General features: G+C 48.3%; 1 protein-coding gene across 1 annotated transcript; it reads left to right on the top strand.

Annotated features, from left to right (window-relative positions):
* Positions 1 to 426: 426 nt before the first annotated feature.
* LOC135809218 (uncharacterized) lies at positions 427 to 17,281 on the top strand (the record flags this gene model as incomplete). The annotated part of the gene is given in 6 exon segments (XM_065322513.1): positions 427 to 996; positions 3,529 to 4,098; positions 12,094 to 12,429; positions 13,425 to 13,814; positions 14,583 to 14,698; positions 15,419 to 17,281. Coding segments are annotated over 6 exon segments (2,712 nt in total). The 3' UTR covers positions 16,571 to 17,281.
* Between the last annotated feature and the right edge of the window lie 945 nt (positions 17,282 to 18,226).

Below are 18,226 nucleotides of genomic sequence, written 5' to 3'. Positions count from 1 at the left end.
GGCGCTAATCCGACTGACCATCACGTGTCTGTGGCTGTGCCGTGAAAACAGAGTTTTCCATGAAACCAGTGCGTGGTCTGGTAATCTTCAGGCGAAAATCAGGGCACACATTGATTTCGATCATGAATGCGCAGCGGATAAATGCTGCTCAATGAGGCGTAAACTCGCTGGTTTCGGCGTGACAAGAGTACCACTTCGGGTGTTCGTCAGCTCTTTTCAAATCGCCAGATTTCTTTGTTGACTCCATCTCGATGGGCCACCTCAGCGTTTACCATGGTTTACGGTCAGTCGTGTGCTTTGTGGCAGGACGTGAGTCAAACTCATGGCCTGTATGGCTGTAAACAGCAGCAGTGCAGTCATGTGCATTATGTACATGTATGCACATTGCTTGGACATGAACAATCAGCAGTGGCAGTTGGACTGGCTGTGCTGTTGGCAGCCTGGCGGTGGTCCGTGGCTTGGCACCACCACAAACGAGGTCGCAATGATCAGCCCCTGACTTCAAGCAATGTAGTTGGAGAAGAAAGCAAAGCAGCTAGCAGCTAGGTTCGCAGGACGCCTTTGTCCGTCGAATTCTTTCCCGGGTAGTTGTGGAGAGCCGCACCGCACGGCGTGTCCGTAACGTGCAAACAAGCTATACTGGATATTGGCATTGTTGCTGCAACATTTTTCGTAAACAGGCGTTTTTTTTCAAGTGCGACGACGGGTACGGGTGCATGTGTCGTGTACGCACTTGATGGTAAAGAGGTTCAACTCCTTGAGCCAATTACCCTCTCCGCCCGTGTTCAAGGTCGGTTCATCGAGCCAGCATTCCGTCCTGGAGCACACATAGCCCAGTGGGTTCGGCGATGAGATATTCCGAACGTGCGTTGCGGCCGCCGTTGCCGCACGGAGGCATTCGACTCCGAGATCTGGCCCTACTACCGGTGGTGGTGGTTGTTCTTGCGCTCAGCAATGGCAATGCCGTGGGCGCAGAGGACAAAGTACGGCAACCAGGTGAGGCATCCAGGGAGATTGGAATGTAGAATATTATAAAATATAAAAGGACACGTCTCTACAAATAGTACTGATGCCGGAATGATGTGATGGGCATTACTGGGGTACAGGTACTAGGGTCTACCTTACTTCGTTTTTCTTACCCGTTTATCATCTTTGCGTCTTTGCACTTTGATTCTTCCCATGGTTGGGTGTATTAAATTTTACAACCTTACAGTATCATTATCACGAGTTGTTTGCCACCTAACCCATGCAGACAATCTTTTCAGAAACAATAAAAGTGCATGTCTCCCTAGTGCAGTCCCCTACAGTAGTGCAGGTCTGACCACCTTTGAAAAAAATAAAAGGAGTGTACATTTATTGGGGATAATAGTATGATCATTATAATAGCGAAGTGGCGTTGGATGTAGGCTAGGCTGTACTTGCAGCTGCTCTCCGCTCAACGATCTGACCGCACGCGCACGTAATTATTTTTGTTTGGTCGTTGTTCTCTTTCCGAACGCGACGAAAGGGCCGTCACTCTTGAGGTGATACCAGTACTCTTGGTGCTACTGATGCCTTTGTGGACAGTCTAGTCGTGGGGATGCTATGTGGTAATACTAATGGTCCTTGATTGCATATGCACTGTGACTCGGCGGTGATACATGTACATCCGTACAGGATTTGCTCACAAGATCCCAGGTGATGCCAGACGATCAATTTGCTCATCTCTTTTCCTGCTCGCCTGGTTATCACTCCCTGGTGCCGACAGGATCTTACCGGATGCATGTGGTTTCGCTCGCAGTTGAATGTCCACACACTTCTGGCGAATGATTTCCCTTCAAAATGCCAATGAAGTCCAAAAACGATGGCCAAGGAAATCCTAATAAGCCCCTGGTGAAATGCCAGAAACTGCACAGACCTTGTGTTCCCAGTCCTGTAAAAGGTTCAGATTATGAGTGGAGCAAGGAAATGTGGGAGGTGTAAGGGGAGGAGGAAAAAAGAAAAAAAGGAGAGAGAGAGAGAGAGAGAGAGAGAGAGAGAGAGAGAGAGAGAGAGAGAGAGAGAGAGAGAGAGAGAGAGAGAGAGAGAGAGAGAAGGAGACGGACAGACAGACAGACGGACAAACAGATGCCATGTGAATTCCACAGAAGCTTTTGAGGCGAGGGTGTGTGTTGGGAACACTAAACAACTACCACTCAGGCAGGTAACTAGGGAATCCTGTGACAAACTGCATGAAAATGAAGAGAAATACAGTGCAAAGGAGGAAAGAAATAACTATTGTTGACTAATAAAGGATGTTATGATGATACATATATACATTATGCAGTCGCAGCCTCGCGGAAAACCATTACAGCTGCGACTCTAATGTTTATGCAATGGTGAATATGTGCACCCACTGGGTTATAGTTTACTATAGTATATGGTCAACGCGATGTGCTACATGTATGTCCCAGTATGTGTCTGCAACAAATCTCTTGATAACATTTCACGAAACAAATGTCCACTCGTACACCAACAGAATGGCCTGAGTAAGTAATAAGCGATTGAACACGGATATAAAAAGTCAGTCCCCGAGCTCAATCGAAGATACGTGAAGGAAATCTAAGGAGGAAGGCACGTCGTCGTCTCCGTACATCCCCTTTGTCTTGTGCTTATGGTCTGTGCTCTCTACTGTCTGTCATGTCTCTCAGTACGACAGTAGGCCCGGCACGTGTTCATAGTAAAAAGTACTTCGGTACTGTGTAGTAGACAATCACATGGCGACAAGGAGAGGTTGGGTTACAACATGTACAGTATAGCGCTATCTCACCAATAGGACTGGAGGCAGAGACAACGGAGATCTAGTCGGGAATACATCAAGCCCAGGTGAATCCCAGGTGACCCAGACCCTTATCAGATCTTGCAGAAACCTGAATGCATTTCCGACCCTTGACACCTGTCAATTGATCACATCAGTTTCAGTTAGTTTGCTTAGCGACATTTTAACAGTCTAAAATGGGTAGATATCACTTCATCTTTCAGTAAGGGGTTGGGTAATGGCCCTACTGGAGATTTAAGATCTGTAAAGTATTCCCTGTTGGCTAGGGGGGGGGGGTTATTATAGATGGAGAAACATGCCAAGAACTTTATTAGGAATGGATACAGGCTACGGTAGCAAAATATGGATGCACTATGCTGAAATGCTGTTGGGAAAATACTATGCAGGTACTTGTATATATCTCAAGCCAAGTTCTCAATCATACAGTGTGTTTGGGACAAACACCTCTTTTCAAATTGTTTGTCTACAATTTAACTTATTTAACCATTCTGATTTCAGTCGGGGGGGTGGGGGGGGGGGGGATAGGACAGTTAGCCTCGCCATTGTTTAGTACTGAACAAATTTTGACGGTGAATTTCGAATACTGAGCCTGCGTGCGATAAACCCTTGACTTGCAGGATGTTTCTCCAAAATGTGGTATGAAATGTGTCTCTCATTCTAGATGTAGTATTGCTTGTACCCACGACTAGCACTCAGCAACGGTGTATCCCTTGGCGTTGTGTTTGATGCAGGGTATATGACTGGTCAAGCGTTTGTGTACGCCGGTGACACGATCAATGTGCGGTGCATGCCACCAAGTGACTTTGACTTTCCCGCGGCAACTCCCAAATGGATAACACCAGGGTTGGGCGCGTATAAAGACGAGCGTTGGCACCACCATATGTGGCATGGAGCGTTTGTGCTGAGGATTCAGGCGGCACGGGTGCGTGACAGCGGTGCGTATCAGTTCCACATGGACTACATCAACAAGACCCGGGTTCCCGTGACATTCAAGTCTAGCATGGAGGTGCGCATACTGCCGCGGACCCCGCAATTGCCAGCCATCCGCAAACCTCACATCGCTAAGGCACCGCGCACTGCAGTCGTGGGCCATACCTTGCAAGCAACCTGCGTTGTACGTGACCTGTTTTCACCAGTCTTCTCCTGGTCGTGCACGGGTGTGAAAGCTGAGTCCGGACGGATGTTCTTCGATGCCTCTACGGGTCAGCTGACAGTACGCTCTGTACAGGGCAGTGATGCCGGTATATGTACATGCAGTGTGAGTGGTCTCAGTAACCAGTCATCATTCTCCTTCTCCGTTGGTAAGTGATATTCATTACTAGCAATATGCAGACAGAGAGATGTGCTGCTGTTGTGTGTATGGTGGTGGTGGGGGGGGGGGGGGGGGAGGGGGTCTTTTCAAGGGTAGTTTCTTCAATTAGTCTTCTGACGTACGAGTCGTAGGGAAAAAACAAGCTCTTAATGGATTCTGAGAATGCAGCCGACCCCGGATGAGATACATACTATAGTGCTGTTTTTCAGTACGCAATGTACAATGTACATGTAGGTCTAGGTGCGCATACTCGACTTCTCTGAGTCATCCATGCGTGCATGTGCACTCTACCATAGGGTATGTATGTACACGTGATCATGTACTTACACGTATCATCATGTACCGTGTTTGTATCATACACAGTAGAGCTGCCATCAGGAATGCTCATGTGAACACATGTATACTATGCTGAGCAGCTAGCAGTTGCTAGGAATTATTGACAAACACCGTTGCCGTTGGTAGGCCAAAGGGAGCAAATTATCTTTGGCACGGATAATGTGACTGTCTCAATAGTATATTATACAATATCCTATGAAAATCATGCCTGTGTTGCAAGCTGCCTGCTTGTTGCGGTGACCAGAAATCAGAGAGTGTTGGCATGTTTACTAGTACCCAGCCGGTGTCCTAGGACGTGTTCTATGACGTACAATATAACCCTGGTGTCAGTGCACACGATCGCATAACTCCCGGAGTCAATGCATTTGATAGCAAGGAGGTCCCCTGTGTTCAGTAATGTCGTGTGCACAGACCAACAACATCCTGTGAATATCGTGATTGGGATGTGCCATGGATGCACCCAACAATGCGCCTGCTGGAAAGGTTTCCAATTAGAAGCCCAAAATGGGCATTTTGAAGTGTGTTCAATGCTCAGGACACCAATGACATGCGCTTGTCACTATTAATAATATTCATACTATAGTGACAAGCTCATGAAGTGCCTTCAGCTGAGGTTTGGCCATGCTGAATCACAAAAATGAGGACTGTGATCATAACTTGACATAAGAATAAACACGAGCACGAGATTTGTTCACTTGTACAGTTTAGATGTGTACTAACTAAGTTAGTAGTTGGAGGAAATAGCTTTGGTAACCAGTGCTTTCAATTGGTGACCGTTATACATGTAGATGGTGTGTTGGCGGGTTCGTTGGTGAGTGGGTGCACACTCTGCTGTTGCCCTGGTTTTTGTTTGCTTTTAACCTTGGGTTCCATGTGGGTACCATGGTGATTTCCCCCTGCTCCCCCCCCCCCTCAGGCTACATGATGAGGATCAGGGGGGGGGGGGGGGGTTAACCAGTTGTAGAATATAGACGGCTATAGTACTCCATTCACACTGTGCTTCTTGGTAGCTTCCTGTGTTGAGCCAGCCATGCCTGTGGTGACATCGTGCAGTTTAACTAAATCAAATTATTTCTTTGCACAGTTGCTGGGAGGCTAGCAAGTATGGATCTGAAGGGTGTGCTTGTTGGATGCTTCAGCGTAAACCAAAGTCAAAGGCAGCTGGGATAAAGCTGATAAAATTAATCAGACAGTACTTCCTTGATTTTTCACTGGTGTGGTAGCCGGCATGTCAGCCTTCTTAGCTCCTGGGGCCCCTTGCAGTGACTTGCCAGATGCCAGGAAAGTTTCGTGAAATCTGGAATCCATGGTCACTCGTGACATGAGTGGAGACCACCCATAGAGTCTCATACCTGCATTTGCCACTACAGTTTGTAAATAGAACATCACCACTAGTCACTAGCTACAGGGCCATGCACATCATTGATACTGGAGAGAGACCAGTAGAAATGTTGGCATTTCCAAGAGAAAGTAACTAGTCTAGTAGAAAGGATGGTGTCCGCACGGAATTTATGTCACACTATGCTCACTGAGAACATGCCAGGATAGCCTCATTGTGCATGTATTCCGCATGGGTAAAACTTGGATGGCATTCAACAACTGTGACCCTGGCGAAGTTTTGATTCACTTGCTTGGGCAATCCAGGCAGCTTTCATAATGACAGGTGCCAGGCACTTCAAGTTGAAGTCCACTTTTGAAGATGACCACAGAGTGCCTGGGAGTGTTTGTGGCAAAAACTTATGTACGGATTGTCAGTGTGGAAATCCTAAAGACTCTGTCATACTGGGCATATTGTGTCATGGTGCTGCATGGGAACAGTGTGATTATGTGACACTGTAGCCTGAAACTGCAGTGAGTTTGGGCTTGCCTGTGATATCCCGGCAGTGCCATGGCTGGATGAGTACAATGATGTAAAGAGTACAAGACAGTACTCATGGATAAAGCAACAGTGTAGCAATTTGGTTAACTGCCCAATGATAGCACTTCTGCTTCATCAGTTCAGGTTAGATTGTCAGCTGTGCAACGGCACTTGGGACTCAACAGGCCGTATCAGTAAGGCCACACCCAGGTCAGTTAGGACTTAAGTAGGTGGAGTGGTCCTTGACTTACTCATTCACGAGGCACGTCCTGATGATGGCATTCTGGTGGATCAGTGGTGCACACAGCACACTTACTAGGTCGTTGTGTACTGAAATGGAAAGTTTCCCACTTTCTTCATCATAGTGATTAGTGGTGTAGCATGGCCATGGACCCTAGTGGAGATCATTCAGCTAGAAACATCCCCTCAAGCAAGCTCAAGTCCAAGAGGCACTACAATCCCACAGTCTGCACTGGTTTTGCAGACAAAAAAAAGCCTATCTTGCCCACGTGTAAGGCCGGTGCTGCATTGATCGCCTGAGTTCACCTTCCTCCTGTGTGCCGGTGTTCACCTGTTAGCCATATCACATGCAGGTATGAATGCATGATGGCAGGTGCACTGCACTGGTAGAGGGGGATCACATTCATGTACGCTTTGGACATACTGGTCAAGAGGGTTAAGCATGAAGTGCCTTGTTAGAAAACCTGTCTACCAGTGAGTGAAGTAACTCTTTGATGACCACATTGGAAACCAGCCGCCATGCCAACACAGCCATGATGGATTTTCAAACTTACATGATTCTTCTCAGTTTTCTGAGTGGAGTTCGTAACAGGATAGCAGAGCTGATGACGTAGGTAAGGCCAACACCATGGCAACAGAATGCGGCAATAGTGCCTCTGAGGAGGCCTCCTCCTTGAACTTGTGTCACAGGGTAGTGTTTCCATTTACACCCTCAAAACATATCCTTCACTTCAGCCTCTGCGGCTTGTTTGTGTGCATGGTGTAGTCTGAGAAGAGGGCACGCCTTACCATCGTGCCTCCATGCCTTACCCCCTCTTAGATCATGTGCATACTAGTGAACACTTGTATGTTCCTGATCACGCTTTATGTGTGTGATAGCTTCCAAACAGTTGATGTTAGCACAGGTACCTGGCTTTCCTTGCAGGTGTGTGTGTGTGTGGGGGGGGGGGGGAGTAGTTTACTCGGGCCTTCTTTGTCCCACTGCTAATACTATACTAGCGGTAATGAGTGGGGCAATCTCATCAAGTGATGCAGAAGTGCTAATTGTTGTGGTGCTCTTGGCTATTGGTATGCTAATCCCATGTAGTGCAACAGACCTTGGCTCAATGCACAACACGATGCACATGATATGTCTGTGGTACATGTAGGTGCGCTGAATCCAGAGCATTCCAGACATCATGCACACCTTGAGATGCTGGACATAGCCGGGACAACACTGCACTGCTTAGATTAATTTCCAGCCATTGATGACTCCATTTGTGCAAAGAGTTGCACTTTACTAATTGAGTCACGCAATTGACCTACCGCCGCCCCTCTCGGAATCCTTGGGCTAGCTGCTTCCTTCACTTCAGGCCAGGCTTCAAGCTAGCTCTCTACTGCCTGCCCTGGGCTGGGATTTCAGGTGATAAAGGCCGAGGCAAGGCTGTGATCTTCATCACAAAGCTTCTGGTAGCTGTGGCGAAAGGTTCCGAATCAGAGCCTCAAGTGTCTGGTTTGTCTGTGCCGGAGAAAGGGATAGTGACATCCAAGCCGGTGCACAATGGCTAGCGGAGGTAGAAAAGACCATGGGTGGCTTGCACTGCTACTAATATGCAGCACTCTGACCTCCACTGTTCGCGCCATGCCATTCGGATCCGAGGGCAGTGACGAGGACTTTTCCCACCTGCTTGAGGCGGCATTGGATGGGACTATCCTGGGACATGAACGACCACGCTCTGCCGGACAACAGGCCGGCAATGGTGCACAGGTACTAGGCCAGGCAAGGTATCTCTGCTTACCAATAACACGCAATGGCAGGGAGGGCATATCCTGCAAGATATATCCGGCCGGTACGGTGTTGCCAGAAGGCTTCGTGCTGCCTGAGCTGCCAACCACTCGTGCTCCAGAAATTGTAGAGGACATACTCTCACGACCGATTGAAGTTCAGCAGCAGCAGGAGGTTGATGACAAGGATGCCCTGCCGACAACTACACCAACAGAGGCACCCACGGAGGCTGCAGTAGTGGAAGATACAGAGCAGCCACTAGTCATTGAGGCTGCAGAGCGACCGCAACCTGCACAGCAAGCCAATGCTGGCGCATCCCAGGGATCTAGCTCTGATTCCGATTCTAACGAGGGAAACTCCATGGCCCGGCAGCAAGCCAGCAGTGCAGCTACTGGCGGTGGCAGTAGTAGTTCAGACAGCGGGTCAGACAGCGGGTCAGACAGCGGGTCAGACTCCAACGATGACTCGGCTGCACGGCAAGCACAGGTACGGCGTTGTCGTCGCTTAGTGCGGGAAAGAAGAAGCAGCAGTGACAGTGGTAGTGATAGTGACTCAGATAGCAATGAAGGTGCTGCCATGGCTATAGCTAGAGCACGAGCTAGAGCACGCGCTAGAGCACGCGCTATGGCTAACTGTGCGATGGTTGTGGAGACAGAGGCACCCACTGTGCCTGTTATCGAGTCAGAGCAACCGACTACAATGGCAGTCACAACAGAAGATGACAAGGATGGTGGTGCCGTTGTCTTTGCAACAGCCGTTGCCGGCGGAGATGAAATTCTTCCCCAGCTCGACCCTGAAGATAAGGACGCACCTGAGCCAACAACGCTTGCAGCAGCTCCCACGGAAGACCAATCCATAGTGCAGGAACCCGCTGTTCAGGAAGACACAGAGAGGGCTAATGTTGCACCAGCCGTTCAATCAGCCAATAGTGCTGCCAACAGCGCAGCTACTGGCGGTGGCAGTAGCAGTTCTGACAGCGGATCGGACAGCGGATCAGACAGCGGGTCAGACTCCAACGATGACTCGGCTGCACGGCAAGCACAGGTACGGCGTTGTCGTCGCTTAGTGCGGGAAAGAAGAAGCAGCAGTGACAGTGGTAGTGATAGCGACTCAGATAGCAATGAAGGTGCTGCCATGGCTATAGCTAGAGCACGCGCTAGAGCACGCGCTATGGCTAACTGTGCGATGGTTGTGGAGACAGAGGCACCCACTGTGCCTGTTGTTATCGAATCAGAGCAACCGACTACAATGGCCGTCACAACAGTAGATGACAAGGATGGAGCTCCAGTGGCTGCAGATAACTCCGAGGTTGGGGCGGACGCACTGGACAAAGATGCCCCTGGCCTGGGAGAATTCTCCGCTGCACTCACCGAAGACACCGAAGATGGTGATGTGCTGGAAATGGACACATATATCTGCCATGTCATTTTACACCCAACAACCGGGGAAAGCGGCGTGCGGTGTGCACATTATGAAGCAGGCGAGACCGTCCCTGCAGAGGTCCTTGAAAACATCATTACACGTGCCCCGCCGCCCAGTCCCACTGTATCAACTGGCCTTGATGTTCAGCAGCAAGCAGATGATAAAGATGGTGATCCAACTGCCGCAGCTGAGGTTCCTTCACAACAGCCCACAGAGGAAGTAATGCAGACAGAACTGGCCGAGACGGTCGAGCAGGTCAATGTCCAACCAGCGGGAATCCAGCGAGCCAGCAACAACAACCAGGCCACTGGCGGTGGCTCCAGCTCCAGCTCCGACGACGACAGCGCTAATTCACAAGCCCGAGTGCCTGCTCGCACCGTTGCCCGGGTGCAGTGCACTAGAACTGCGCGTGCCAGAGCGACAAGGCGACGGTCTAGCCGCAGTGACAGTGACTCGAGTGACTCAGACTCATCCGATAATGCGAGGCGGGCCGCTGTTCGCTGCGTAATGGTGCGTCAGCCTGTGCGGGTAGTTGAGACCCAGCCACCTGCGACCGAAGCACCCACAACTGAGGAGCCCACCACAGAAGCACCCACCTCAGAAGCACCCACCACTGAGCCAGACAAGGATGCTGGTGGTGATGCTGCACCGGACTTTGGTGGCGGTGCACCGGCCGTCCTGGGTGAAGTACAACTTCGAGGAGATCTTTTCTCTCAGTTCCGATTTTTGAATCGCGTGGCTGCTTCAACTCTCTCTACAACTGATGCCCAGACACTTGCAACAGTTGCGCTTACCACGCTGCAAAATGATATCGAATCCACTGTTGAAACTCCAAGTGAACAGGGGAGCGGAGAGTCCTCCGGATCAGGAGCCATAACTACAACTGCCGAAGTTTCCCCCACTGAGGATGTGCCATCAACACTAGACGAAGAGGAGCAGCAGAGACGCATTGAGAAGCTGAGAAAAGCACTGCGCGCGGCGCAGAGAGCGCTGCGTCGTGAGCAGCGGAGGAAGGAGAGGATGGAGAAGAAAGCGCGCGAGCGTGCCGCCAAGCGCGCCGCTAGGGTTGCAGCTCGGCTTGCTGCTAAGCTTGCTCGCAAGACCTCCTAACTAATTGACTAATTTCTTTCCATCTCCCTGCTCCGGACTTCTTAATTAATTCTAATGACTTTTGATCCTCTAGCGCTACATTTGTATCTCACTATGGTAACGTTAGTCACTATGGTAACGTTAGTGATGTTTGAAATTGAGTCTTATGAGTAGTTGATCAGCGTTTTTGACATGTGCATGGTTCATGCGTTTTGAACTGAAGTGACTGTGGGATTTACTACCAACCATTCCTAATTTAGTGTGGAGAATCTCACTATCCCTGTAGAAAGTGTGTTGCTACTTGTTCAACAGTGTGGTTACCATGTGGCCGTGCGTTGTAGGACGATGAAAAACCTGTAGACTAGCGTACTGTAACGTCATGTGCTGAAAATGGATTACCGTTAGTGCACCTGCTAAGAGCTCAAAGCAACCATGATTGCAATCCAGCTCTATTGGCTCTTATGCAATGTCCTATAGGGGGAGTCGGACCAGCCAAAAGAAGGGAGTGCTCGAGCTTTACGTATCGTAATGGGTGTCGTGGGGTTTGGGGAGGTGCGCGCACGAGCGCATGTGTTTGCCGTGTGTGTGTGGGGGGGGGGGGGGAGGGTGCTTCAACCTGTTTTGCTGACTGTAGTGAAGAATTTTGTTCTGTAAGGATTCACTTCCATTGGATACTGCATGCGGAGAAGTCTCAGAATTGCAATGGAGAGAGATGCAAGGCAAAACTACTCGAGTAGTTTTTCACAATTTTCATTGAGCCTCGGATTACAGGAAATGCAGGACAAAAAATGATCCAGTGCTACATGTATTGAGCATTAGTAATGACTAGTTATGTGGTCATAGCATGCTGGAAATTTATGAAGCTAGGGGTAAGCCGTGAAATAACAAACACACTTCATGATCACTGCCCAGTTTGCCAAAAAGAAGAAGAGAAAAGACGCAAGCCAAAAAGAAATTGAGAAATGACCAGGGCCCAATTTTTACTACTTTTAGCACATTTGTGGGACACTTGACAAACAGGTAAAATATCGCAGCTTTGCCATTTTCTCATCACTTCTTGAAAATCACGAAAAAGCTCTCGGGAACTGGTCTTCTTGGGTGAAAAATCATAGTATTCCTGGGAATATATCTGTGTTGACTCTGCTTGTGTGTGTGACTGCATACATGTGTGTGTACCTGCATGTGCATGTGTATGCATGTTTGTGCATGTGTGTGGATGTTTGTGCATGTGTGTGCGTGGCATGTTCTTGCGCCGGTGTATCCATGTCCTGCAGTAAATCGGTTCGATAGACCCCCACATATCACCTTCATCCCAGAAGACCTGTACTTCACAGTGCAGTATCCCTACACCACTGGGCCACTACCTGAGTTATGCCTGGTGAGGTTCAAGTACGATGGCCACAAGCTTGATCGGTTCGTCCGATGCAAGGCCAGGAAGTATGACGGCGGAAGTCCTGCCGTTTACTTCACCCTACACGAAGATTTCTTCTTCAAGAACGAAACGTCGCTGATCAAGAGTCTCCTGGGTAAGCAAGTGGCGGTGAAAGTGGCCATCGTTGGAGTCAAGCCTGGACGATGGAGCAGTGTGAAGACAGTGTATCTCCCACTTGGTAAGTCTACGTGAAGCAGATGGGTATGCACAGAGCTAGCATGTCTTCGACTGTACAGCAAGCAGCATCTTTTCATACAAAGGTGCCGTACGGCCTAAATTCAAATTTCACTTCTTGTCCCTGAGTCTTCTGGTGTTGGTCCGAGGAAGCTGCGACGCTCCATTCGTCCTGTGTTACCATTCAAATCCGCGTAGCTCCGCAAAAATGGGAAGAGTGCACCCTGCTACGAGTAACTTAGAGCTTAGGCAAGACTAAAAAAATAGAGATTCCCGGGCCCTCCCGCACCAAAATCGAGCCAAAGCCAATTTTTTTGCACAGTTCATACACGTACAGGTACTGATCGTGTGAGTAGATCTGTGACGTGGAGTCACACAAACCCGAGCTTGTACGACTCCCAGATGTACAGATATCTAGATCAGGGCCATCGTTGGCCGAAATATAGAAAAATTGAACCGGTAAACCGCGTACCTGTTGTCTATAAAAAAATTGAATAAAAATGGCCGGAAAATGCTGTAAAAAGAGTTCAACATGGCATGCACACATATAGACCCATTTCGTTGTTGTAGAAGCGCGGTGAAAGATAACACTTCCAGAACCTGTTGTCCTTTATTTGCTGAATCAACTTGGGGGTCAGTCCAAGGAGGCTGCGATATATCATTCATCCAATACTGCCCATCAATCACGGTCCTATTTCACCGTAGTATGCGTGAACTGATGACATATATCATGCTTGCAAGTAAACCTTTCTTATGCCAATCAACCGTTTTGGGGCCGTTTTTTTGGAAAAGCCAATTTCTGTGACTCTAAATGGATTAGAAAGGTGCCCATAGACGGACGTGCCCGGATTAAGGGCGTTTGGATTTGGAGAATTTAACTGTACATGTACTTGCATTTCTGCGGGGAGATGGATGGAGTTCAAGTTGACGTTTCCAGTTCAACCTTACCAAGTATGTGTGTTTCTGCTGTATGAATATGAATGTATTGTTTTCTTTCAGAACCTGTCTTGCCTGGTAGTGATGAGATAACCACACATCCAATGAATTGCTCACAAGCTGGTGGCGTTCATGGTGTGGAAATGAACGTCTTGCGGCTCAGCCATTCGCCACACAAGTTCGCCGCCTACCTTCCAATCCTCTCCTATCAGATGTTTGTGTGCGAGGAGAATGAGTCCATGACTCAATGCGATAACAGTGAATCTCCGTGGGAGGCAGCAGGCCGCTTACACCACGTCAGGCATGGGTATCTACCCAATGAAGTCGCCGAGGATTTGTGCTTAGTCAACATCATGCCAAATCGCAACTACCGCTTCATGTTCCGTGTTAACACCTTATCACACGCACTGAGCTTTGCTAGTGTGAGTCATCCCATGTTATATCCTGATCCAAGTAAGTTTAGCAGCTTCATATTGTCACGAACATTGCGTGTAGTGCAGGTATGGGACAGTGGGGGCATTGGTTCTGTTTCTAACGTGGAGACTCTTGTATTTCTCTACCCCCATCCCCGCATCATGCGGTCGGCACAAAAGCATATGTGCATAGAATTTTTGCAGGGTCTTCTCCAACTACTAGTACCCCCCCCCCCCCCCCCCGTTACATTTTCCAGTGTCGATAGTGCAATGCAAAGCTGGTGAGTTCTAGAGCACACCATCACATGTACACATGTAATGAATCCTGGTATGATCAGCTGTAATCTCAACAACTGACACAGCATGTAGACAAACCTGAATGGTGTAGACAAGATAGATGCACATACACGCATAGTCACAGGCATGGTACAGGGCTTAATTAAAGCAACTGTTTGATTCTAGTTCACCTGAACCCCCTCAAATCAACCCCATCTCTGCTTTGCTGTCCACGGCAGGGCATGCGTTTTGGTCAATGAGTGGAATCAGACTGCCCAGTTAGTCTGCCACATGCCGCTGAGTCCTGTGCCACCATAATTGGTTAAACCCACGATAACCGTACATGTACCTATTTGAAGCCCATCCCAGTCTCTCAGATAGCAGCCAGCACTGTGAAGTTGCTGCTATAGCCATGTGTGAACTACAACCATGTGTTATATCTTATGTATGTGTAGATTCAGAGGTACATGAACATGATTGTATGATTGTTGTTTTTTTTCTTCTTCTTCTGCTTGCTCGGCTGGTGACATAGATTCACAGCATCTTATCACCACATCGCGGCCTCCACCAACGCCAAACCTGCTCCGCCAGAAGTATGTCCATGTTCCATTTGGGCTGAAGCGAACTTTCTCTTGCCAGCAAGATGAGGTATGATTGTAGTACACTACTAAGATAACAGTTTAGCTGCTGCCCTGGCACTTTCAACACTAGGCTGTGCACAGCACTGGCACTTTCAACACTAGGCTGTGCACTGCACTGGCTCAGGGCGCTAACTTATTCATGAGACTGTATTTATATATTCATGCTGAGACTCAAATCTGTGGACAGCATGCGGAGCATGAGACTATAATTTCATTGAGCACAGCTGTACAGTGTAGTTGCATAGGCATAGTTATGGCAAACTACAGCATGGCTGCCTGTACACTCTATGGGCCATCACCTTGCATATCTGAGGTAGGAAGAGAGAGAGAGAGAGAGAGAGAGAGAGAGAGAGAGAGACGTCCTATTTGAAGAGACTCCCATGATAAGTGGTATCCATTTACTCTGGAGAATTCGTACATATACAATACAATACAACACGTCTGTTTTCACGGAAATCCACGCACTACAGCGTAATGAGCACTAGATCATGTACACGGGAACACCATGCGCACCTTCCTAGCTTGTGTATAGGTTCCATGGGTATTTATATGCTTCTGAAATCCTCCTTGTCTCTCCCTCTTTCCTTCTCCCTCTGCCTCTGTCTCTGCCTCTCTTTCTCTGTGTTTCTTTCTCTGTCTGTCTGTCTGTCTGTCTGTCTGTCTGTCTGTCTGTCTGTCTGTCTGTCTGTCTGTCTGTCTGTCTGTGTTCATATTACCATCCCTGCAGATGAAGAACGCATCCCTGATGAGTAAAAACGTGATGGACTACTTTTTGTCAGTGTGCAAGTGCAATGGGGCACTACTTGGCAAACGGTTCTTCTCCCGTAAACCTGTAGCTGGCAAAGGCTGCAGCCCAACGAGACGCCGTGGCGAGGACAAGATCGCCCATGAGCTCCTTTTAGATGTGGATCGCTGTAGCTTCCTGCATAGCATTTCTTCGGCAATGGCCAAAGTTGGTGGAACGATTCTAATACCCGGAGATAGTCTTTCTAGTCAGTCTACTTTCACCTACATCTGCATTGACATATCCCACTTCTCGAAAGACAGCTGCCCCGGGATAGAGTGGAATGTCGAGGCTGATAGTACGCTGGGCGATAAATTCCACTGCTTGAGGCCACATAACTTCCAAAAGTATGATTCAACGCCGGCGGTGGTGACCGCACTGGGAAGCTCGGCTATGCAAGCAGCGTCCAGTGTGTTTGTGAGCAGGATCAGTGCTGGTGGTGTGGAGGAAGCTGTTGTGCCTGACGATGATCGTGCAATAAACAATACAACCCTTATACCACTGATCGTACTGCTGCTGGTAGTTGTGATTCCCGTCCTTTTGATTGTCCGCCATCAGAGGAAGAAGGAACAGCCATGCGCAGTAGTATGTGTGTCGCCGTCCTGCGTGGAGGAAGAGCAAAACAACAACTCGGGTAGTGGACTGAGTGGTAGCGATCATCAGTCATCACTATCCGCTCATCGTGCCGACTTACATGGACAAGCACTCAATGCCGGTATTGCGTACACTGCAACTGCCCAGCGTCCGACTTATCTGCCTTCATCGACTACCAGTATTGACCGCAGATCATCTCTGGCCTCGATAGCCAGCAGGGATGCAGTTAATGTTGCGGGCAATGCTGGTAATGCAGCCAAAGCTCACAGACAACTACAGGTGCATTTCTTTGATGTTAGCCCGGCAACGCAGCCTTCTGCAGACGGCGGTGGCGAATCGCTGAGCTCTGCTGCGTCATCACCATGTATCTCGTGTGACTGTGAACCTGACTTCAATGCTAGAGAAGCACGAGCAGAACTGACAGCCCCTTCAAGTCCGGCAAACTCGAGTCTGCGGTCTCAGTCTTGCCCATCGCTGCGAGACCGAATGGCGAGTAGCTGATGATCTCTTTTAAGAGTCAAGTGGAAACTGGCGGTGAGTAAGTGGAAACTGGCGGTGAGTAAGTGGAAACTGGCGGTGCCTGTGTGTAAGAAACCATGCTACGTGTATGGCATTTGACAGGCACAAGTACACTCCAAACTCTTTCATTCTAGACACAACACACAACAGTGTGTTCTATTCACAGCCGGGCTGTTACTGGACAGGCTGTCACACTCTAGGTATGTGTACTACGATGTACTTAGAATTATTTTTCACAGTTTTGCAATTGAAATTATCCAAAGATATTATTGTTGATTTCACTTGAGAGCTTGATCATTCCACTTAAATGCACCCTATTTATTTTAACTTTTAAAGTCAAACAGAGAATGTCTAAAAGGATGCATTCTTTTCTGGTAGTCCGAAACAGAACACAGCATCGTGCGGAACAGTGGAGGTGATATGGTTTTCTGTAACTTAATGTTAGAATGTAACAGAATTTTTCTCATAGCCTTATTATTATTGTTGGTAATCGTTTGGTGAAGACTTCCCATAACCCCTAGAAAAGTACCCCGAGCTGGTCTGAACCGGCTTGATGTTTTCCAAGTGGATTTCGAATTTTATTTTATTTTAGATATTTTTTGGAGAGATATTCTCTATTGGAGTGGACAACTCGAACCCTATGGCCTACTGGGCAAACACACGTGCCCACTAACTGTTTGACTCCACTGAAGACACTGATCGTGGCACCAAGTACAGTAGCCAGCCAAGCTTACTGTTCAGGCTTTGGCCAGATCACCGTTTCAATCAAGCAGCCGCATGTCAATGTAGCGGAGATACACAGCGCACGCAAGTAGCATGTCTAGATATACATGTATGAACAGTATGCCTATGTAGTGAGTGCCTTGGCCATGCAGACCACCTTCACAGGCTTCAGCCTTGCATGGCTGGACCGTGTTCATGCAGTTGGCTGGACCATCTTCAGTTTGCCAGTCGGAGCCGTTCTAATGGGGCAAGCTACATTGCAGGGGTAGGAGGTCGTCGACCACACGTCAAGTCACTGGATTCTCAAAAATAGGAACAAAACTATACTGTACATGTACCTGTACACGTACCTCTTGAAGGACCCCATTCCTTGGCGCCTATCATTGCTGTACTACACCAAGTGGTTTAACAAAAAGCAGTATGAACAAAGAAATAGAAGAAGAAGAAGCCACTCAAGTCCTGTTTACACATGTACAGTCTTAGCCAGTGTAATGCCATTATGCTGCATGAGATCGGACAACTTTGGGTTCAGTATTCGGTATGTCGCATTAGTCCTAGTCCTCAGTGACATGTAGATTCTACATGTCATTCTACTAACAGTTACTCACTTCCTGTATACATTGTAGCTCACTGACTGTAATGATTTTGACTCCTTTTGACGATGACATCATCTCACAAGCTACATGTAAGTGATGTCAGGAATATGAGCCTTGGCGACTAGTTGGCGTCTGTGGAAAACAATCAATGGGAGTTGTCCCTTTTATCTTTTCAAGGCACACATTTGGTAACTTTGTGGTCCAAGCGGGCACACAACCACTGCAACACCGTGTTATGTACATACATTGTACAAAGTCATGTAATAGTCTGCGATACAGCTACATGTACACAGTGTAAAAGCAAGTCACAGTAGGTGCT

The sequence above is a fragment of the Sycon ciliatum genome, chromosome 2, assembly GCF_964019385.1.
Source record: "Sycon ciliatum chromosome 2, ocSycCili1.1, whole genome shotgun sequence".
Classification (NCBI taxonomy): domain Eukaryota; kingdom Metazoa; phylum Porifera; class Calcarea; order Leucosolenida; family Sycettidae; genus Sycon; species Sycon ciliatum.
Note: the sequence above shows the minus strand (reverse complement) of the source record. Positions and strands in the feature narration are given on the sequence as shown.